At 35.2% G+C, this 20,700-nt stretch overlaps 2 protein-coding genes and 1 long non-coding RNA gene across 10 annotated transcripts in view; 1 reads left to right on the forward strand and 2 right to left on the reverse strand.

Moving 5' to 3' along the window:
* Positions 1–20,700, forward strand: part of FAM227B (family with sequence similarity 227 member B) — a 233,305-nt gene that overhangs the window by 181,989 nt on the left and 30,616 nt on the right. The window lies entirely within an intron of this gene.
* On the reverse strand, positions 565–7,219 carry LOC308201125. The gene is made up of 2 exons (XR_013956063.1): positions 5,171–7,219; positions 565–3,092 (listed from the first exon to the last, which is right to left on the reverse strand). It is a non-coding gene; the product is annotated as an uncharacterized lncRNA (long non-coding RNA).
* GALK2 (galactokinase 2) overlaps positions 16,945–20,700 on the reverse strand; it is a 56,446-nt gene continuing 52,690 nt past the window's right edge. For all 5 annotated transcript variants that reach the window (XM_080607929.1, XM_080607927.1, XM_080607926.1 and 2 more), the window contains one exon: positions 16,945–19,632. In XM_080607929.1, the coding sequence (XP_080464055.1) occupies positions 19,425–19,632 (208 nt within the window). In that variant the 3' untranslated portion in view covers positions 16,945–19,424. The remainder of the gene's footprint in view (positions 19,633–20,700) is intronic.

Below are 20,700 nucleotides of genomic sequence, written 5' to 3' on the forward strand. Positions count from 1 at the left end.
AGAAAAAGGTTTTTTTTAAGTTTTTACTGCTGTATTTTGTTAGGATGTAACACAGCTATTTGGGAAGTTTCTGTGCTATTTCCTAATTGTGTGTGCAAGCTAATATTGAGGATGATATACAATAAATAATATTGAAAGAACAGGAACTTCCATAACTTTTCCTTGTTCACCAGAGGCAGCAGATTCAAAGGCCTGGATGCTAACCATTTTGTATGTGCTTTTAGTTATTACAGATTTTTCTCATGTGATGAAAGGATCAACAGCTGGTAGTGTTTATTTAGGCATTCATTCATGAGATAAGGAGTATGTATTGGTCATGTGAGTAACACCTATAAATTATGCTGGGTATAGTTTGCAGTGTCTGAAGGCTTTAGCCACCTTATAAAACTGTCCTGTCCCTATTCCTACAATTGCTCTCCACTTGCGAGCATGTCTGGCATACTGGATGATGTGGTAATGGTGATGATAACTAAGATTAGTCTGACAGTAGAGGTTACAGTCACAGCTGAATATTCATAAAGCTTATTTTAAAGGAAAGAAATCTACCAAACAATTCTGCTAGTATGTTAAAGCCATCAAGAACACAGTGCTTTAATTAATATGAGGAAGAGAGAAATCAAAAACTGTTTTAATAGTTTGCATGCATATTTAAAAAAAATATATCTTTAATCATGTTGTATACTTGTAAGCTGTAAAATTCTGTTCATGTGCTGCAAGTGCATAAGAGGGTACAAATAAAAGGAAAAGTTAATGAAAAATAGTTCTATTTTTTGCAGATGTTTAAATAAAATATTCCATTAGTTGATTAGGGATGCTGGAGGCTGCAATCCTGCTTGTGCCCTGTCATCAACACTAGGCATACTCTAAACAATATGCTTCTATAGATGCTAATGCTAATCATGGAAATAGACTTTTTATGTGCTGAAATAATAATATTCAAGAGCTCTTCTATGTCATTATGCTGGCATTGGGACTTGATGAACTTTTTAGGTCCGTTCCAACTGAACTGTTCTATTCAATCCTATGTGCATCTATCTGTTTTTAGATGAAGTCAGACACTTTAATGTCTTCTGCTGTGCTGCAGTTGTCTAAATGTGTATAAAGATTTGACACTCTTGTAATGAGGGCATCAATCCAGTTTTTTGTTTTGCAGACTGAAAATGGGTTGGATTAGTTATTTGATAAGAAAATGAAAATATATATATATTTGAAGGCACTAACAAGATGTGCTTCATGAAGCTGTGTTATTCTAGCAGCCTTCGTATTGATTCCTCAGTAGCTGTGTCCAGCTACAAATCTAAAACTAAATTAATACATATCTAAAATAACCTGAGGTGAAAGATATCCCATGCTCCCTGGGAGGCAGGATTTTTTCAAGAATCAAGGTGTGATTGTTGTCCATAGGTTCATGCCTGGTGTGCCCCACCAATAAGCACTTGTTTTATTTAAGGACTGAGAAATGTGAGGTACACGCTAACTGTTGAACGTCTTGGTAACTTGGTCTGCAGACAAATTCATTTTTGCAGTGATTAAAAAAAAAAAAAGTAGGGAGAACAGCTGATCTTCATCTGGTTAAACTATGTTGTAAAATCATCTCTAAGAATGTTATACTATAAACATAAAATATTTGACAAAACTTCTAGTAGAAGTTTTGGTTATAGTATACAAACTTGAGAATATTGAATCCAGGAAACAGAAACTGTTATCCAGTAGTTTGGGATTATTAAATGAGCAGAATCAGGAAAAGAAACCTCAGTTCCTTTTGCCAGATGACGTTTTGGGAGAAGAGCTTTCTGTTTGCAAGATGTCTTAATATATAAAAATCTTCAGCTGTCTATTGTAAGAGTTCATGTTATGAGTTTTCTGATTATTTCCTAACTTTAAAGCAAATAAGACTAGCAGAACATCAGATTAAACTTAGAAAGAAAAATAAATACAAAATAGAGATGGCTCTTCATACAGTATTGCTAAGCACCAAAAGACACTAGATTTTTTTTTTAAACTTCAAAGATTACTGAGCTAATTAGTAGGAAAATTCATAGAGGACTATTTAATACAGAGTCACCACCTGTGGTTCCTAAGCCACAAAATGCTTGTGGCCAGGAGAGATTTTTGTGGAAATATCACTGTGCTTGCCGTGCTCTTACAGTCTTCCTTAGGCATCTCATATTGGTCAGAGTTGGAAATAGGATACTGTACTCTGTGTACCTTTGGCTTGATTGAGTACAGCTATTCTTGTATTCTGTCATAAAATGAAACAATCCGGATAAGTCTTATTTTTTCTATTAAAAGAAGTCAGATTTTCAAGCACAATATAGCAGATTCAGCAATTAGCTCTCTGATGATGAGATCTCCATATGTTCATTTTGTCTTTTACAATTTCCTCATGTGAGCAGAAAGCCTAATCTATATTCTATATTTAAATAAGTAGGAATCAATAGCAAATCTTCTTGAATTTTTAGATTGCTCAATTCCATTCTTACTCACAGCCTGCAGTGCTTTGCTTCACAAGCTTGATTAGAAAGACATCTTTTTCTCATTTTCCTTAACTTTTGGAGAAGTTTCAAGGGAAATAAGTGGTATCTGATGATTTTCAAAGTTGTTGTTTGTGTTGATGTTAGAATGACATTTAAACAATCCTCCCATCATCGACCTCTTCTTGAATTTTTAATTTTTGAATCTTTAGCCTCTGTCTGACGCCTTGTCTTGGGGTCTACTTATTCTGTGCTTTGTCCCTTCAGAAGTGTTCCTTTAAACTTCCTTTAAAAAATTCATTTTCTCCAAGGCTTATAGGACCAGTCATGTAGGTAATTTCATATCAGAGAAGCAGGTCATGTGGTATTTGCAGCATGTCTAATTTTGAGTTCCTTTTTCAGTGAGGGAAGAGAGAAGGTGTTTTCTCTTCAATGATAAAATACAAGGTCATTGATCTTAGTGCAGTAGAACAGATTCTCCTCTTCAGAAACCTTTCTTCACATCTTTGGGTCAGGATGGCAGTAGCATTACTCTGCTATAAAGATCTCCTTTTTCCTTCTTTTTAAATTGAGGTCGTTTTGAAAAGCTTTTTTTTTTTTTTTTAATTTCATGTATATCTGGAAAGTTAAAAAAAAAAAAAAAAAACAAAACTTCAGAAGTTAAAAATTACAGCGCTTTAGATGGCAAAACTGTTCTCTGTTCAGATAATTAGAGGCAGCATTTCTAATTTTAATGACAAAGATTGGACTAGTTTTTCTTGGCTGTCAAGAATTTGCACAGATCTGAGACACTAAATTAGATTCCTTGTGGGGTTAACAGAATAATTAAAAAGCCTATTAACATTACTATTTTCAAATGATTACTTTGGAAAGCAAGGAGTGAAAAGAGGTGCATCTCCAAGCCTAGCCTTGTGATAGTACTGCGTGGATCAAAATCTGTCACCTGTCATGTAGAAAAACAGATTACAACATAGTTTACAAGGCTGTCGTGAAAATAAGCCATTTCTTACGAGCACCAAAAGGATGCAGGTGTTTGTTTCACATGATAAGAATTGTTAAAAATCTCCAAATATGCTTTTAAAGATTTCTTTAAGAAATGACTTTATAAGAAGTAATGTCTGGTCTCTCTGCTTATCGTCAAGTCTACTACACAATGGGCTAGCAGTATTAGGTATCTGTTTAAGGCTGATTGATTGTTGCAGCACACTTTAAAGCTGACCTGCTGTGTTTTTTGGCTTGCTTTTCAGAATGGCCTTTGTCATTCGAGAGAATTTAGTAAAATATCTCACTGAGCAAAACAACTTTCATTTAACTTGGACTTGTTGGTGGATAATTTTTGGCTATATAACTGTTCAGAATATATATTCATTCTGTCTCACCACTATTTAACAAATATTATTTAAAATGCTTTTTAATGAAGAAGCTGCCTGAAACTCCTTATTTTCATAATAAGCTGTGAATATATATATATGTTGAAACCTGATAGTACAATAATATATTGTAATATAATGTAGAATCATTAAATAAATATCCATACTTTGCGCATACTTATATACAAGCATACATGCACAGACTTCATTGATGTTCAAAACTATGTTTTTGATTCTTCAATGATTTTTTTGAAATACATCCAAAAAATTGTTCAAAAGATGTTTGATTACATTCAGAATCACGAGCAAGTTTAGAGATCTTTTGACAAATATCAGTGTGCTCCAAAAACTGTAGAACTTTCGTAATTATCTTAATTAACATAATCTGTAGTTTAGAAAACTACATTAAAATGTTTCAGCTTTGTATTTAAAAGGTAATAAGAACAGTGTTAGTTTCAGATATGCATATAGTAAAGCAAGAGGTGATTATCATATTAGGTTACTAAAGAAAAGGAATAATTAAACTAATTCTACACACCACCTTTGAAATACAACTCTATTTGCAACTTCGTGACTAAACTAAAGTACTTTACAAAAAATAATGTCTGTGCTCATGAAAACAGCAAAGGGCTACAAAATTAGAGAAGTTCTGCACTGTTATTCACAACCACTGACAGCTACGCTGGAAGTCTTAATTTAGGCAATCGCTAATAATTCACTGGTGTGGAAGACAATGGCAAAGCAATTAATTTTTAAGTGTGAATGTTTTTAGTGATTGTTTTCCAAACACCTGAACCTATATAATAATAAAACAGTAAAGGCTGTATACAGACAAAATACTAGTTGACGTCGGTGGGAGTTTCATCTGTGTAAGGTCTTCATTATTCAGACCTCATGAAGAAAGGCTAAAAAAAAAAAAAGTGACTATAATAATCTTAACAGCTAGATGTTAATGAGAACATCAAGGCTTAATATGTTTCAGCTGATTCAAAATCAAAATATGATTCTGAATTTCTTTTAAACAGATAACAGTTCTGTATTTTTCACTTTTGCAATCATGCTAAAAATACAACTGTTTGTAGATAGTGTTACAGTTACACAGCAGTAAACGCAACATGGCAGACCACAGATCTCTTGTGCACATTAGATAAATATCTGCCACCACTACTATCTCGTGAATGGTAAAGATTTAGCATGTACAATGATGAAACAAAAACATTCACCACGGTGTTACTATCAGCGGTAAATTCATCAAGTGTGTACAAATGCCTAATGACCTGTCAAAATGAAGAATCAATGTGAGAATTTTGCAAAGATGTAACTTACTCCTGAAAGTCTCTTACTTTTCTTCTTTTTCCAACTTCCTTCTCTTTTCACTCCAGTTCTTTCTCCTTGCCAGGAACAGAGTCCTGTTGAAGAGAAGGCACTAATTCCTTAGCAGTAAGGGAGAAATCAGATAAAATGAAAGCCTGTGTGGCTCTCCTCTGTAGGATGACATGTTGTAAAAATATGATTGTATTCTGAAAAGTGACTGTAGAGATGGCGTCTTGGGAGTGAGTGAGGGAAGGTTATGTTTATTATCTGTTAATGATTTCCAGATCAAGTTGGCTCAGTTTGCAAGTTTAAAAAAAATAAAAAACACAAAAACCACACCCAACAAACAACCCTTTTTTAACTACATTCTCTGCAGGCTCAATTTGGGATTTAGAAATCATGCTGTGCTAATTCTAACCCAAGTATTACTGTCAGCAATAAAAAGGTTCTTCAGGGTACAGTGTGTCTTTAGTTAAACTGTCCATCAGTGGACTGTAAATGAATGTTAATTCTTGTGATGATGAGAAGTCTGTCAAAATCAGGATCTGTCTAGTACTGGTTATTCTTGATTAATTCTTCCTTATGAACTGTCTAAAAACTTATGTCTGTGTAAGAGGTTTCTGGACTTACCTCCTGTGGAGAAATGTTGAAGGAAGAGGAATAAACCCTAGAGCTATTAATTTTGCATTGGTCTTAGGAATGATAGGTAAGGTCACAGGAGTTATAAAAAGTCCTGACATAGTGACCATCTTGTTGAGTTTACATTTCTCAAGGATTTGAGTCTGTGGTGTTCATGTGTAACACAAATGAGACAAGTGTGTGGGAAGAAGTGGTATTTTAATTAAACTAAATGGTGTAGTTTGGAAAACAGCAGTTTCAGACATGCAGGTCCTTTAGATCCAGTTGTAATCATAATGTTATCAGAAACGGAGCCTGCAATTCAAAGAATGCTGGGATTTGTTTAAGCATGGCCTCTGACAATGCTTTTATGACACCAGTGGTCTTGGTCATTACAGTAAAGGGAAAAGGGACAAAAGCAGTAACACTTTGCTCCTTCCTTCCTCTTTCTGCCAGATATTCAGTCATTCAGTTTGTACTCCCATCTTGTCAACAAAGACATTACTGACATGTCAGGCTGCAGGGCTGAGCCATGTTCTGGGACATGGCTTTTCCACTGTAGTTCTCACTAGGGTGGCAATCTGGGCTGCGTACTGCCTTTCCCTGTCTCACTCATCCTGGGACACTGGGATTCTTTGGGGACTAAGGTAGGAGGAGAAAGTGTTCTTGTTCTTTGGCTTTGTTTTTCTCTTGTTTTTCCTCCTTTCCAATCTTTTGGCATCACCTTTATGAGTAGCTTATCTCTAGCCTCATCTTGTTAGTTACCAAATCTTTTTCCACTTTGTCCACTTTCTTTTTTCCAGAGAGAACACTACTCTATGGCAGGAGACCACCAGGATTTGAAATCACTCCTGGTTTATTGAGCAATATAACTTCTGCCCTCAGCACGCCACCAGAGGAGTTCTAAGTCTTCTCTATTCCTGCTGTGTATTTCCTCCTCAGAAATGTTCCATGCCAGTAAAATCTGAATTTGATACTAGCTAAATTTTTTGGATTATCCTTTCAGGTCCTTGTCCACCTGTTTGCTGCTGCACATTTCCATTAAAGTATTTTTATTTATGCTTGTCACTTCTGCAAGCAGTGAGAGGTTTTCTTACAGCACACAGATGTTATTCCCAGATAGCATGTGTCTGGCACCTTTTTATGAACAAGGTTAGATTATAATCCAGTTTGAGGTAGGAGACTAATTTATTCATTTTCTTTACTAAATTCAGATCTTAGGGCTAAAGTGTAACTATGCTTATTGGTTTCAGAAAGTCCTGATCTATATCTGTAAAACCAAGCCTTTTCGATTGTTTGTTTTTCTCTGCAACATAAGTGCGTATCTCTGCAGAGGGAATGTCAACTTAACTGATGGCTATGGAAAAAAAAATGCTATGAGGCATTCAAAATGACTTTCTTCATTGGTGATTAGACCTACTCCAGGAAGAGTTTAAGCTAAGAATGTGTCCAAATAATTGTTCCAAGTCCCATCTCTGCAGCGCAGCTAGCTAGAGTTACACGCTCATTTTTATGAAGCTCTGTGCTTGAACGTTCACACTCCTTGAATCGTAGCTTTGCTAAGAGAACTCTCAGACATCCTTTGAAATTATTATTGAGCTTCTGGAGTGGAGTATTGCATCTCCAGTGACAGAGTAGAAAAGGGCAAGTTAAAAAAGGATAAAGCATTTTCCATAATTACAGATTTTAGATATGTTGTCCAACTGCACATTGACTGTCCACAGACATTTCTCTCTTTTTCTTCAAGTCTCTCTTAAATGCTACTGCACAAAGGAGGGCTTGCAAAAGGTGGATGGCTCTACATAATCTGTCTGTATTACTAAGGCAGAAAGAAAAGTCATTAAATGCAAGCTTCCAAAGTAGATGTTTACCCATAAGTCAGTATATCTCAGTTAACCTTCCTGTTAGTATTGTAAACATCTTTCTAAAAATTCAGATTAACTGATATAGAAGTGCTTAGTACATCATTCTCCATTTTGCTAACTTTTTGGAGTCTGGAACCTTATTCCTGCACATATTTTGCTTGCAAGTATATAAACTGTTTTGAAAGCCTATGGGATAATTGTCATTGCAGGAAACCTTTAGTGTTGGTATTTGTCTGCTGGCATCAGAACGCAAAGAGGTTACTTCATTTCAGTTCTTTTTTAGCAGTTCTGTGTCTTCTCTTCCATCATCCTCTCTGTGCACTAAGTTGCTGTGTTCAAAGAGGTTTTCTTTTTTCTTTTTTTTTAAATTAAATAAAATTCTTCACTTTGTGGTTATTCTTATTTGGTTATGTTATTTCTCATTTTAGGAGCTTTTGTATTTAAGGCAAATAAGGCATGTTAGTGGTTATTTGTAATTCTTCTTGTTCAGTGGATTTCCTGTTGTGCAAAAATGTAAAGCTTTTCTCACTGTTCTTCCAAAGTTTCATTTTCCTGGCTTGATAGTTTTGTACATCTGTGTCTGTTTTATAACCTGTGGCTAAGATGTACTTGCCCAGTTAAGATCTGGCTTTGCCTTCATGGATGCCTGACAATTTACTGTAAAACTGCTAGTTTGTTTAAAAACCTTCAAGAAGCGAATGGCTTTATTCTTCCTTAAGAACTATTCTAAAGGATCTTGAAGGTATTGAAGATCTATCTAAAAAAATTCAGCATGTCATTCTTACATATACTATTTGCTCAGTAATTGTTTTATTCCTTTATTACTGCAACAGAAAATTACAAGGGGAACTTTGCAAGACAGCAGGCTTGCACTTGGACAACGTGTGTGTGTATGTGTGCACTACATGAAGTATAATGTTTCTACATGGTGCACAGTCAAAATCCCATTAGCCTGCTTCCTGTTCAAACTGCACAAAGCTGAATACTCTCCAGTGTTGTATAGCTTATTTTTTTACTTCAGTAGGCAGGCAGAAGGGCATCAGCCTTGTGAGACTGGATATTTACTCTCTATTTTGTGCAACCTTAGGAATCTAGGATTATTAATTATACACTTCTAAAAACACATGAGATAGGCAGAGCTAAGGATCTGTGTTTTATTGCCAGCATTAGTAAGATGTTGTCTAATTTCCAATGAATTGACAGATCAGTATGCCTCTAATAATGTAGTAGCTGGATTAAATAGCCTTCTTAGCACCATTTTTCATTAACTGATTCACTACCTGCAGTGATATCTGTTTGCATAGCTTTTTGGCTGGAAAAATGCATGTGAAAAATGCATTTTTGTGTCTTAAGGAATAGGTTTATTCATCTTTCACCGAAAGAATGATGTGTATCCTACAGTACCAAGAAAATGCTATGTGATGAAAAGGGATGTCATAACAATAGGAAGACAGCAGTATCGATGTATGGCCAGTAAATGAAACAGTATGATCTTTCTGTTTTTGTTAGCAAAGACCTACTTGAAGATAGGAAATATGTGGCAGATGAAAAAATAAGTGAAGATTCTGAACATACAAAAGATATGCCAAAGGAATCTGAAACCATAACAGAGGTTTGCTTTACACACTTCTGATGTTAAAAGGAGAGTAGTAAGTGTAGCTTACTCACAAGAGCCACATTTCTGTTAATGTTTATGAAATACACTACTAAAATGCTCTACACAACAAAGTTATCTACACAGAGGCAACATCAGAATACAGAGGAATGCAGGGAGAAAATAAGGAAAAAAAGGAAGGGGATTTTTCTCCTCCAATTTGTAATTGCAGTAATTTTAGGTGTGATTTGTTTAAAAAAATGACAAAATCAGACATAAATGCTATCTTTAAATTGTATAGATTATACTATCAGTGGCTTTGAATACTGATGTGTTTGTTATACTTTTCTTTTACTAACTGTATTTGTGCTGGGTTGTTTTTATGTGTTTTATGTGATTTTATTCAATTCTTCTTTCTACTGTATTTTAAATCTTTCAGTGTTAACGAAAGGAAAAGACTTTAGCCTTACACTAGAATTAATTAGGTAAGAGCATCCATGTGGTAAACTGCAGTTTAAAATGGGATTTACTAGGTATCTTGATAGAACTAATTTATCACACACCTTGATTTACTTTATTTTATTTTGTTTTTAATTGTTGTGCATAAAATACTGCATTGATTTGAAATAATTCAAGCTTAGTTGCAGGTGTTTATGTTCCATGCCAAGAATTTGGTCTTATGTATGTTTTAGTTTCCTGCAGTTTTCCTGTTTGAAATCAAGAACAAAAATCTCCCATAACATTAGATCATTGCCACCAGTCTTCGTTAGAGATTCTGATCCCCCCTTATACTGATAGCACCAGTATATACTATACATTTTCTTTAAAACTAAGGTTTTTTCAACAAAACATTCTCAGCAGAAATATTTAGTCTGTGTAGAAGTTTCTATTCTGTTCTATTATCAAACTGTCTGCAAATAGTATGCCTTACTGACTTTTCTCCCATTTTTACAGTCTTCTCATATTGGCTCAGATCCAGAATGCAAGTGTGTGCTCCTCAGATTTGGTGGCCAATGTCCCTTGGTCTCCTACTATCTGAGGAAGCATAAAATTGATAATGCTGTTCCATATTCCTTGACTTGCAGAACTGATCGTACTGAAGTTTACAAACTACCATATCCTTTTCGACTCCCAACCTGTGTTTTATTTTAAGACCTTGCTTCGAAACTTTTTGCCAAATTGGTTTTAAATCAGCTGGGGCAAGGAGGAGAGGAATGCCTTACTGAAGTCTCACCCATTTAGTTTGTTTCCTTTTTCTGTTATGATCACAATATCTGGGACAGTTTTCTTTTTTCTAGACTGAGACAGACCACAGTAATGCAGACAATCTCAGCAAGTGGTTTGCCCAAAAGAGAGAAACTTAGAAATGCAGAAACAAGATTTGATTGGTTCTTCATCTTGTTATTCCTTTAACCTAACATGTGATTTAAAGTGTCTTAAGTAAGACTGCACTTCAACTTGGTTACTTTATTTTACATCTGTTAGATTTTAGGGGAATAAAGCTGAGCAAGAAATGTAAATCAAACCTCACAAAATGTAATGAAGCTCCTATCATATCTGGATTCGAACTTTATATATATATAGACTTGGTTCTATTATGGTCCTGAATTGTCCTCTTTGGATCCAAACATCTATAAATCTTAAGGAAGTTTTGAGTCTGTTCTGAATTTGGACATATTTCTGCCTCACATTTATCTTTCTGAATGTACATAAGATTTATGTGTTGTGTAGTACAGATATTCAGAGTCCTTTTGTGTTTATATCTTAAACTAAGGGGTTTCAGAATCAACAATTTCCTAATCAATTCTATTCTTTTCCTGATGTATATCAAATTGTTCTACCTAGACAGCGTTTGGTGATTTTAATGAAGATTTACTCGAGTAAACATTTTCAGACATTTTCTGGTGGGAATTCTCAGGATTTTGATTTTCTGTATAAAGAAGCACTTGAACACAACATGTTCAAGAAAAACTACTTTTCCGCTGCTTTTCAGGGTAGGGTATTCAGCACAGGGAAACCACAACTTAAAAAATACTGTCAAACCTCTGCAGCTTTTGTTAGAATAGGGCAACTCCTATTAGATCAGTGTATTTAGGTATCATGTTCTGTATCATAGTAATTTAATTTCACTGGCTTCAACAAATCATAATACTGAAGAATGGAAAACGTTATTTTCAACTTTTCAGTGTGTTATTTTTGTATTTGTCAAATTCTTTTCACAAACTTTACAAGGAAAAAATTGTAAAACTTGTTATTAAGCTGACTAATGGGATAAAAGGAAAATTTTAGACTTCTTGTGAAACTGATTGTTTTTCTCAGCAGATTTTAGGTGACTGTTCACATTATGAGCAGAATTCTGTCTAAAAATAAGTTGGGTCCACTTCTTTATGGGTTGATTGAGAACAGAAATTTCCACACCATTCTCCCTTTAATGTGATCACAATGGGCAGTTGTAACTTGTCCATTTATATAAAAAGAATAAATTAGCAAATTAGCCACCATAAACTGTTAGTATATCCAGTTTTGCTGACATGTTTATTGTAATTTGCAATATGCATGATGTTGATTTGCAAAAATGTTCCATTTTCTTTTTTGAAAGTATGAGTTATAAATTCATGAATCACAAGAAAGCAAAACTGTAATAAAACTTACAAGCTGGAAACACTACACAGCACATCTATGTCATCCTTAAAAAGAAAAGGGGGGGGGGGGAAATGTTGAAATTTTTTGTAGTTTGATTAAAAGCCTAAAACCCTCCATTTCACTTAGCTAAAACAGAATAAGCCAGATGGTCTTTCATGCCTTTACATAATGAGCAAAATGCATCTAATGAACATGTCATGAAATGTCTAGAAAAAAACTAGAAATGAACAAATATCTTAATGTTCTGAGCAGTACATTAAAAGTACACAGCATAGAATCTCATAAAGTAAATCCCTTATTTTGTCTAAAGACGTAAAAAGTATTTCTAATGTTTTGTTTTACTAGTATGTATTTCAAAGGAAAGGAACTTATCTCCAAAAGCACATCTAGGAATTAAAAGTGGCCCCTCATGAACAAAGGAAGCAAAAAAGAAAAAAAAGAAAAAAAAAAAGGCAGAGAGAGGCCTTTGCAACCATAAAAGTAGAGTTCCAAATATCATCCCTCTTACAAAATGTTTCCTGAAAATAGGCTGCGGAGCACAGAAGTCAATTCTGGAAACGTTGTAACTATGAAACTAAGTGCAGTAGTCGGCACTTTCAAAAATAATAATAAAAAAATCAGGCAACAACTGTATTCTAATTGCATTTAAGAAATTAAAGACCACCTACGTAGGGGGGGAAAAAATCTCATTAGTGGAGCTACAGTAGATAGTTGAGATTCAGACTCTCTTAACCCAACCCCTTAGGCTTGCTTGAAAGAGCTTACAATGCCTTAGTCATTTTCTTTGTGCCGGAACAGAAGTATAAAATGTGCACAGGCATCTCAAGTCTTCCAGCTCCAGCATGCTATGGTAAGTTCATGTGCATTTCTTGGCACATCGTGCCCTCACAACGAAACTGTGCCCTGTACCCCAGGGAGAAAGGATGCCACCAAGAAAAGGTTGTGTGAGGCTGCTAGTTTAGTGTAGTGCTAATAAATCCCATAAATCATTACATTTTTCTGTCCATAAAATTTTATTTAACCAGCTGACACGTCATAGAAATCATCTTCAGACATGAAATCTCAATTTATTATCACTAACTAAGCAGTAGCTTATTTTCAAAGTATCAAGAGTTTTATGATAGAAAAGGAATTTCCTGTAGCATCTTCAGACAGCCTATGGGTTAGAGGAACAGTGCTTCAGAACTGGTTTTCTGATATTTCTCTAGAAAGTGCTGGAGCCTGTCCATCCAGCCCCATGGAGCTCAGTGCTCAGCAGTACTCGTGCTGTGAACTGATCAGCCTTTGCGACTGAGCCTGACTGCTTAATCTGCGCCCCCTAACAAGTTCTTAACAAAAATCAGCTTTCTTGAAGATAGCACACTGAAATGTCATCATCAAGAAAGTTAAATATCTTATGAATTTCAGACAAGACAATAAATTCTGGAATTTTTCAACAACAGTGAGAGGCCTGTAAGTCCGACTTCTGAAGCTGCTTACACTAGCCATCATATTCCCTCTAGAGGAAGCATTGAAAATCAGTTCCAGCAGTGCCCCACTCTCTCCCCATTCGCCATCATCAAGTTATAGATCTTCAGAAACAAAAGCTTCACAGGCTTCCTCTCACTTTTTCAAAGGGACTTCTGAAGGGGGGGGAGAGAAAAGTCTTTTGAAAGCCTATCATCAGTTCTGTTGCTGATACTGTTGGATTTGCTCTACCAAGAGTTACACAGGAATTTAACTGAATATCTCTTTACAGAGTCCATGCCTGACTACAACTGACTTTAAAAACAGCTCAGTAGGTATTTTTCACTTGATCTTTAACCCTTTGTCTTCCAAAATTTCTTCTTATCTTTGGCTCTGATGAAGTTTGTGATTCAACTGCGGAGCTTTAACTTTATCCAGCAGAAGTTCTGTAAATCCTTGCTGGACTCTTTTGGTTCTGATTTTAGCTCCTGTTTTCTGTTCGTCTTTTAAACACAGCTATGAAAGTTAGAGCTAAATGTTTCTAATGTCATAAAATTAGGTTTAGACCTCCTTAAGAACTATGATTTCTGAAACTGCTTGAAAGTGGCTCACTAAATTCTTCCTCAGGGATAGGTTCTTGTAAAACTGTTGTCTTAATTCTTTAGACAGATACCTGGACAGGAAGGAAAAAGTTACAAGAAAGAATGGATGTTCGCTGGGAAAAAACAACAGAAAACTCTTAAACATTTAATCCGAATGATTTAATTTTATTGCTACTGATACTTGTCAGTGGAAATGCGCACACAACACTCAAAGTCAGAGCAGCTTAGCCAATATTAAATATGTGTATGTCACATAAGGGACAGGTAAGAGTACAGAAAACGTAAAACAACATGAATAAAACCCTTTGTTACATGAAATCCATCAAAAATAAGGCCTTCGGTAATAATCATCAGATACCGCAGTAAGAGTTTCACACACACCTGCTTCAGTGGTACTTGAACAATTAGTTTGGATAAAAACAAAACAAAAACAAAAAAACAACACACTTTTCTTGATCATTTGCTTATAGAACATATTTTTATTGCCTCCCTGAATCACACATAGCTTGGGTGGAAAGAAGACAGCTGCTTGGGCACTAGTGTATTTCAGTTTGAAGTATATCTAATCTTTATTGAGTTATTTGAGCCCCATGTACCAACTGCAGAAAGGCATGCTTTTGTGGGGAGATTTTTTTTCTTTTAATATTAATGACTGATTTTGCCCAACAAAGTAGAGCTTAGGAGACAACAGAAATTCTCTAAACGCATTAGACTTAGAATCCAATAAATACACCAAATACTTCAGTATAAATCCTCATCTTGTTTGTTGCTTCTGCAGGAACCACTGCTACTGGGAATCAATCTCAAACATTTTATTTGACAATTAGTTTTCAAAAGCTTCTTAGTGTCTTCTTATTTGGTTAGCTTCAAGGTTGTTTTCTTTTGTTGTTGTTTTTTTAATCCTTTGCAGTTTTTCCATTAGTAAGTCTTACACATGAATTTGGCACTAATGTCTTAATTACGTTTTTGTTTAATTAAGATTGGGGGCAAGTTAGTCTTATTTGCAAACTCACACTACGTGTTATCCTATGGAATGAACTGTTTGCTAGGGAGTATGAGCTGGGGGGAATCCAGGTTCTGCTGAACTCAGTGGCCAGATTTGCAGAGACTTGAGTGGCTCTAGGAAATGTTCATCTACAGGTTTTAGTGGTAAAACGAGAGTGGCTAGCCTGAGGGAAAAACATCTGTCCAGATTCCCAGTGTATTGATTACAACATGGTCTTACTATCTTAGAGTGAGTATTGCAGTCCCGTTGAAGTGGATGACATTACAGAGGTGGTGAGGTACTCTTGACAGGACAGGGGCAGATTCTGTCTCCTGGTAAACGCTGTGCTGTTGTTATAGGCTATGATGGGGGGTCTAGCGTTAACTTGTAGTTAATTACTTTGATCCAAGTCCCAAACAAGAGGGCAGAGCATAGGAGAGAAGATCAAGAACACAATTAGTCATCTGTGCTTATTTTGTGTTATTGAATCTTAGAAGAACATTCAGCAAAGAATAGAAAAGCTGAGGTAGCACAAATGTGATGGCAATAATGCTTGCATGGCAGTGCTTTCACTGCCCATCCTGTGTAAGCTGGGAAAACCTGTCAGACTAGGCTGCATCACAGGGAGCAATATGCATGAGTGTTTTACGTTGTCCTTGTACTGCTTTCTGTATCACAGACTCAACGTCAACTAGTCTCTTACTAATACCTAGGCTTCTATTTCAAAATTAGCATTTAAAATATAATATCATATGCTGTGAGATTCACAGGTTTAGTGATGTCAAGCCTTGCTTGTCTGGCTTTCATGCTATGTGTACAATGTAAGTCCTTTGTAGTTCATTTTTCTCACTGAAGCATAGTCACAAGGATCAGAAAGAACTACCTGAGATCTTTCCATAACAGAAGTGATTTGCATAGTATCTCTTTTTAGAACAAGATAGATCTTGTGAATGTTGTTCTGTGTTTATCTTTTGCTATATCCAGTTGGGATTTAGTACACAAATAAATTTCCTTCTTAGCTGAAAATGCAAACCTTTCACTTGACTGAAATTGTAGCACAGCAGTTGCTCTGACATATCAAGATGTTATTAAAGAGACGCATGGACTCAGAGAGGAATTTCAGAAGGATTACACTAAGTAAGTATACAGCAGTTACTAAAATAAAAGTTGACATTCAGATCATATTAATCTAGAAACTAATGATTGTGAAGGTGTTATGCAAGTCATTACTATATATTAGGTTGACGTGCGTGTGTTCGTGTATATTGAGTCCAAGAGAGCAAAAGTCAAACATAAAGTCATGATCCCCTCCCATCAAGTGAATGATAAAGTTACTCTCCTTCTATTTGGGAGCATGAACATGTTCCTACATACAAGATATTTGCTGACTGCATTATCATGATGAAGAAGTACATGTCAATGGGATTAAGATAATGCAGAGTATTAATATGGCACCAGGCAGTGTTGTTGCACTTAGATGTCTGAGTGTCTCCATTCCAAATCCTTTTTGGAAAGGTTTAGAACCCATTTACTGCACAGTAAGATTAAACCCACAATTGAATGAATTACAGGCAGATGTTATAGTAAGATGAAATCACACTCCACTGATAATCACAGCTTGTGCTTAAAGCATGCATCACCTCTGCATATAGTCTCTGACGTTTTTTGTTGTTAGTTTTCTGTGTGTGTGTGTATACTGATTCGCATTATTTTAGTTGCAGAAGATGTAGCTTATTTAGACTGAAAATACAGTTAGAGTAGTTATTAAAATGCATTACAGTTATTAATTAACGCAGCATTGATGCATTACAGTTATTAAAATGCAGATCTGGAAAGACTTAACACGTTTAGATGTTGGAGCTTTATATGTAGAAATTCTTATCCTAAACCTTCTTGCTTTGTTGTTAAGTAGCTACTAATGTCCTTGCTGCTTACTTTACACGTTGTTGGTATATCGTTCTCATGCTCTTTTATTTATTACTAATGTATAGAAATGTCTTCAAAAGCAAATAATAATAAAAAACAGACACTGATTCATTCTTTTTTAAATTTATTTAAAAAGAAACAATTATCTCCTACTGGTAATTAAAAAAACAAACAAACAAACTTTAATTTATATACTCTGAATACCATAAATCTTTCAATTAGTTATGTCACAATTTTATTTGCAGATTACAGCAAAAGTATGGCAAAAAAATGAAGCAATAAAAAAGGAAAGGAAATAAATTAATCAGAAGTTTAGAACGTTTGTTTTTATTCTTTTATTATTGTGCCAGTTTGTTTATGAGAATATCATTTATAAGATTCATTGAAAAGTGCTGCAGCCCAAAAGCTTACATGCATGTTTTTGGGAAGGTTCCATGACTGTGTGATATGTTCAACTTGAAAAAATGAATCTAAAGTATCTTTATTCTTCTCATAGACTGGTTAGAGCTTCCACGAATACAGCTGAACTAAAGTTCAACTCAAATATATGAAGGAGTACGCTGCTTTTATGACAGGATTATAAGGAGAGACTCACTCAAACTAAGGACTGTATTTATTAAGACCAGTGATAATAAAGCCATGGCATTATTTTTCTTTAAAATCTCTGGGGTTAATTTGAAAATTCTTGAAGATATTTAGCTATTGTTATTTAATTTTTGGAGTCCTGTTTACAGATTTGGTTGCACGTACAGCACATCTGCTGTACATTACAAACAGGCTACAAGATACTACATTTCCATCAATAGTATTAGTGAATGTTTTGAGATTAAACCTTTCTGTAGTTCTAGATCCCGTTCTTTACTGTTTCCCTTATCCCTTGCTTTTCTCTTGTCAAATACATCTTTTAACTGTCTTCCCTCCAAATCCTGTCTCTTCATTTCTCCCCTTTGTGTCCAGACCCTGTCCTTTTCCTCTTGACTACTTGATTTGCTTGATCTACAGCATTCTCTGTTCAATTTTTCTTGGTTGTCAAAATACAAAAAAATGTTCTCTAGCAATAATATTACCATTATATGTCCCCTCTGACGTTCCTGAAAAGACCTGGCAGTCTACACTGGCTGTGTTCAAATTTGGCAGAGTCATCTCACAGAATTAGTAGCCTCTAAGAATTCCTATTTGGCCTGAATTAGCATGGGTAATATCCAGAGTATCTCTTCTGAGAGATCTCTAATTTGATGCAGACATCTGGACATCCACATGTGCTTAGCATCATAAAAATGTGCAGAGGGACAAATCTTGTTATATCTTTTATGGCCAAAAGGGTTATGACATGAGCAAAACTTCTCCTGAGTTCTCATTGTAGATGGCAGAGAAGCGCAAATTAGTGTGGGCACAGGAAATTAATCTTGTACTTAGAAGCACGGCTAGAATATTATTGGGGTATCTTAACGTACAGTCATCTCTTTGGGTAATCATAATCTTTTCTCCTACTGAGGAGATGGGCTATGAATCGTGGATGTTACAGTTCAATGCATTGAAGTTACAATCTTGAGACTGCTAGGAACTTCCTTAGGCACTGCATAAAGTAGGGGAGAGAGTGCAGTTTGTCAGAAAGAAGTTAATGATACTAACTCTTGGTCATACCTACTTAACTTTTACTTAGTACAACTGAGTGAATTCTCTCCTTAGTTATTCCTTATAGATTTTTTTTTTTTTACCATGGTGAACGAGTTACATCTAATCCTTTGTAACAGTCTTGCATGAAAATGCAAATTCATTCACCATATAGAGATGCACGACTAGGATTTAACAATTAAAATACAGTATTTGGACAACTCAGACCCAAACTTTGTTTCACTATTTGTTCATTTATTTAGTAAGGGGAGTATGTTGTATCGTACAGCTCACAGATAGCATTGATTTTCACTAAAACTTTCATATTAAGTCACCCTTGCACCATGCTACAGAAGAATATAGCTAGGAGGAATGTTTTCCTGCTTAACATAGTGTGCTCCTGAAGATTTACTTGGCTTGCAGGTGCTCCTCCAATATTATCATTAGTTGCAACAGAAATAATCATATTTGAGACTAGCATGAAACTTGTAATGTTTAGCAAGGTCCTTCCATTGTTTGGTTTGTTCAATTCCTTAGTTTGATCTTTCATCTTTACAGGATTCTATAAACAAAACAACATCCAGTAGCTGAAGTGAGTAAGCACTGAACACTCTGCAAACACTGCAAGGTTCCTATCCTACAATAAAATGGTTCATTGCTCCACCTGGTCTTACTTTCATGACAGAAAAAGGAAAAGAAAAGAGATCTGCTATAACAAACCATCATCTTTATTTCAATTTCAGTTTTCTGTGTCAATAGGTTTTTGTAAATCGATGTTTACACTGAAATCTATTTTTAGTATTGGGAAAAAATAGATCTTAGTGTTCTTTTAATCACTTCTTCAGAAATGTATTTTGATAATAGCAACTGCTCACTATAATAAAAAACAGAGAAGGCTTTCATTTACTGTGGCATTGGAAGTCCTGCCAGTTCTAAATGCCCTACATAGTTTCTTTAAAAAAATTTATGTTCTTTAGGCCTCAACAAAAACCAAAGCTCCTCTTCCAGGTTTGGTAGCAAACAGACTATTATTCTCCAATGCTAACCTTTGGACATCATTTTGGTAATAAGCTTTTTTAACATTTTTTAGGAAAGTATTCAGCTTGTCAGTAGGCACCATTGACACAGTGCAGCCACCCCATCCAGCTCCAGTCAGACGTGACCCAACGGCCCCAAATTGCCTAAAACAAACAAACAAACAAAAAAAAAAAAAGAAAAATAAGCCAGAAGGGAGTAATCTGTCATATATTAAATACCTATAGAAAACTAGTGAATACTGAACTCAAAATACATCCGTGTTATCTGACTTGCTGAAGTTCACTTGGTTGTATATATGCCAACAATTTGTATTTACCATTTTGTACAGAAAAAAATCTGTCACTTTAAGCTGCAATGTAGTCATTTCTGTCAATTCTAAGATACTGTCTTTTACAGTGCTTCAGCATCAACTGTTTTAAGGATCACAGTACATCTGAGATGAAGAAAGCAGGAGAAGAAAAGGGATTGTGTTAGCAACGTTCATAAGACATCAAAAGTGAAAACAGAAATACATGACAAAAACAACAAGAGGGTTCATAAACTAATTGCACAGGATGTAGGCATGCAAGCCATTTTCTAATGTGGCAAAGATGAATAGCTCTATTCTTCCAGGGCAGATCTAAAACATGCTGAAGATTCACAGGCTTCTGCAGGACTACAGAGAGTGCTGGTCAATAAAAGGAGAGTTCATAAACTTTTTTTAAAGAAAAAAAGAAAGAAAAAAGTCTTTTGCACTCAAACATCTGTTTATGCTGAATGGACAGAGCTAGGTATCTATCTTTAAAGGAGCCACATGAACGTAACAGACTTACAGCAGTAGAGCTAAAATAAGAATATAGTCTCAAAAGAACAAAATGCCTTTAATAATGGGGGCAAAGAGAAAAAAACAATGATAAAGAAAAGACATGAAAAGATAAAATCATTCCCACCCTCAAGATACTGGCCTGCTAGAAGTGTCCTACAGTAAATCTCATGTCGTTACCATGCAAGATTCAGATGCCACCTCATTAGAATTTAGATGAATTACTTTCATTACTTTGTTTGCCTGTGTTCCTTATCTTTAGTTAGATTCAGAAAGAGTAGGAAAATACCATGTAATGAATTTCTTTTGGATGGTTTAGAAAACTCATTTGAAATCTTAATCCTCATGAGAGGTCTAATCAGATTTGCAACAAGTATTTTTGATGTTTTCAATATCCACGCATTTGTGA

Source organism: Anser brachyrhynchus (assembly GCF_964034855.1).
Source record: "Anser brachyrhynchus genome assembly, chromosome: 11".
NCBI lineage: Eukaryota > Metazoa > Chordata > Aves > Anseriformes > Anatidae > Anser > Anser brachyrhynchus.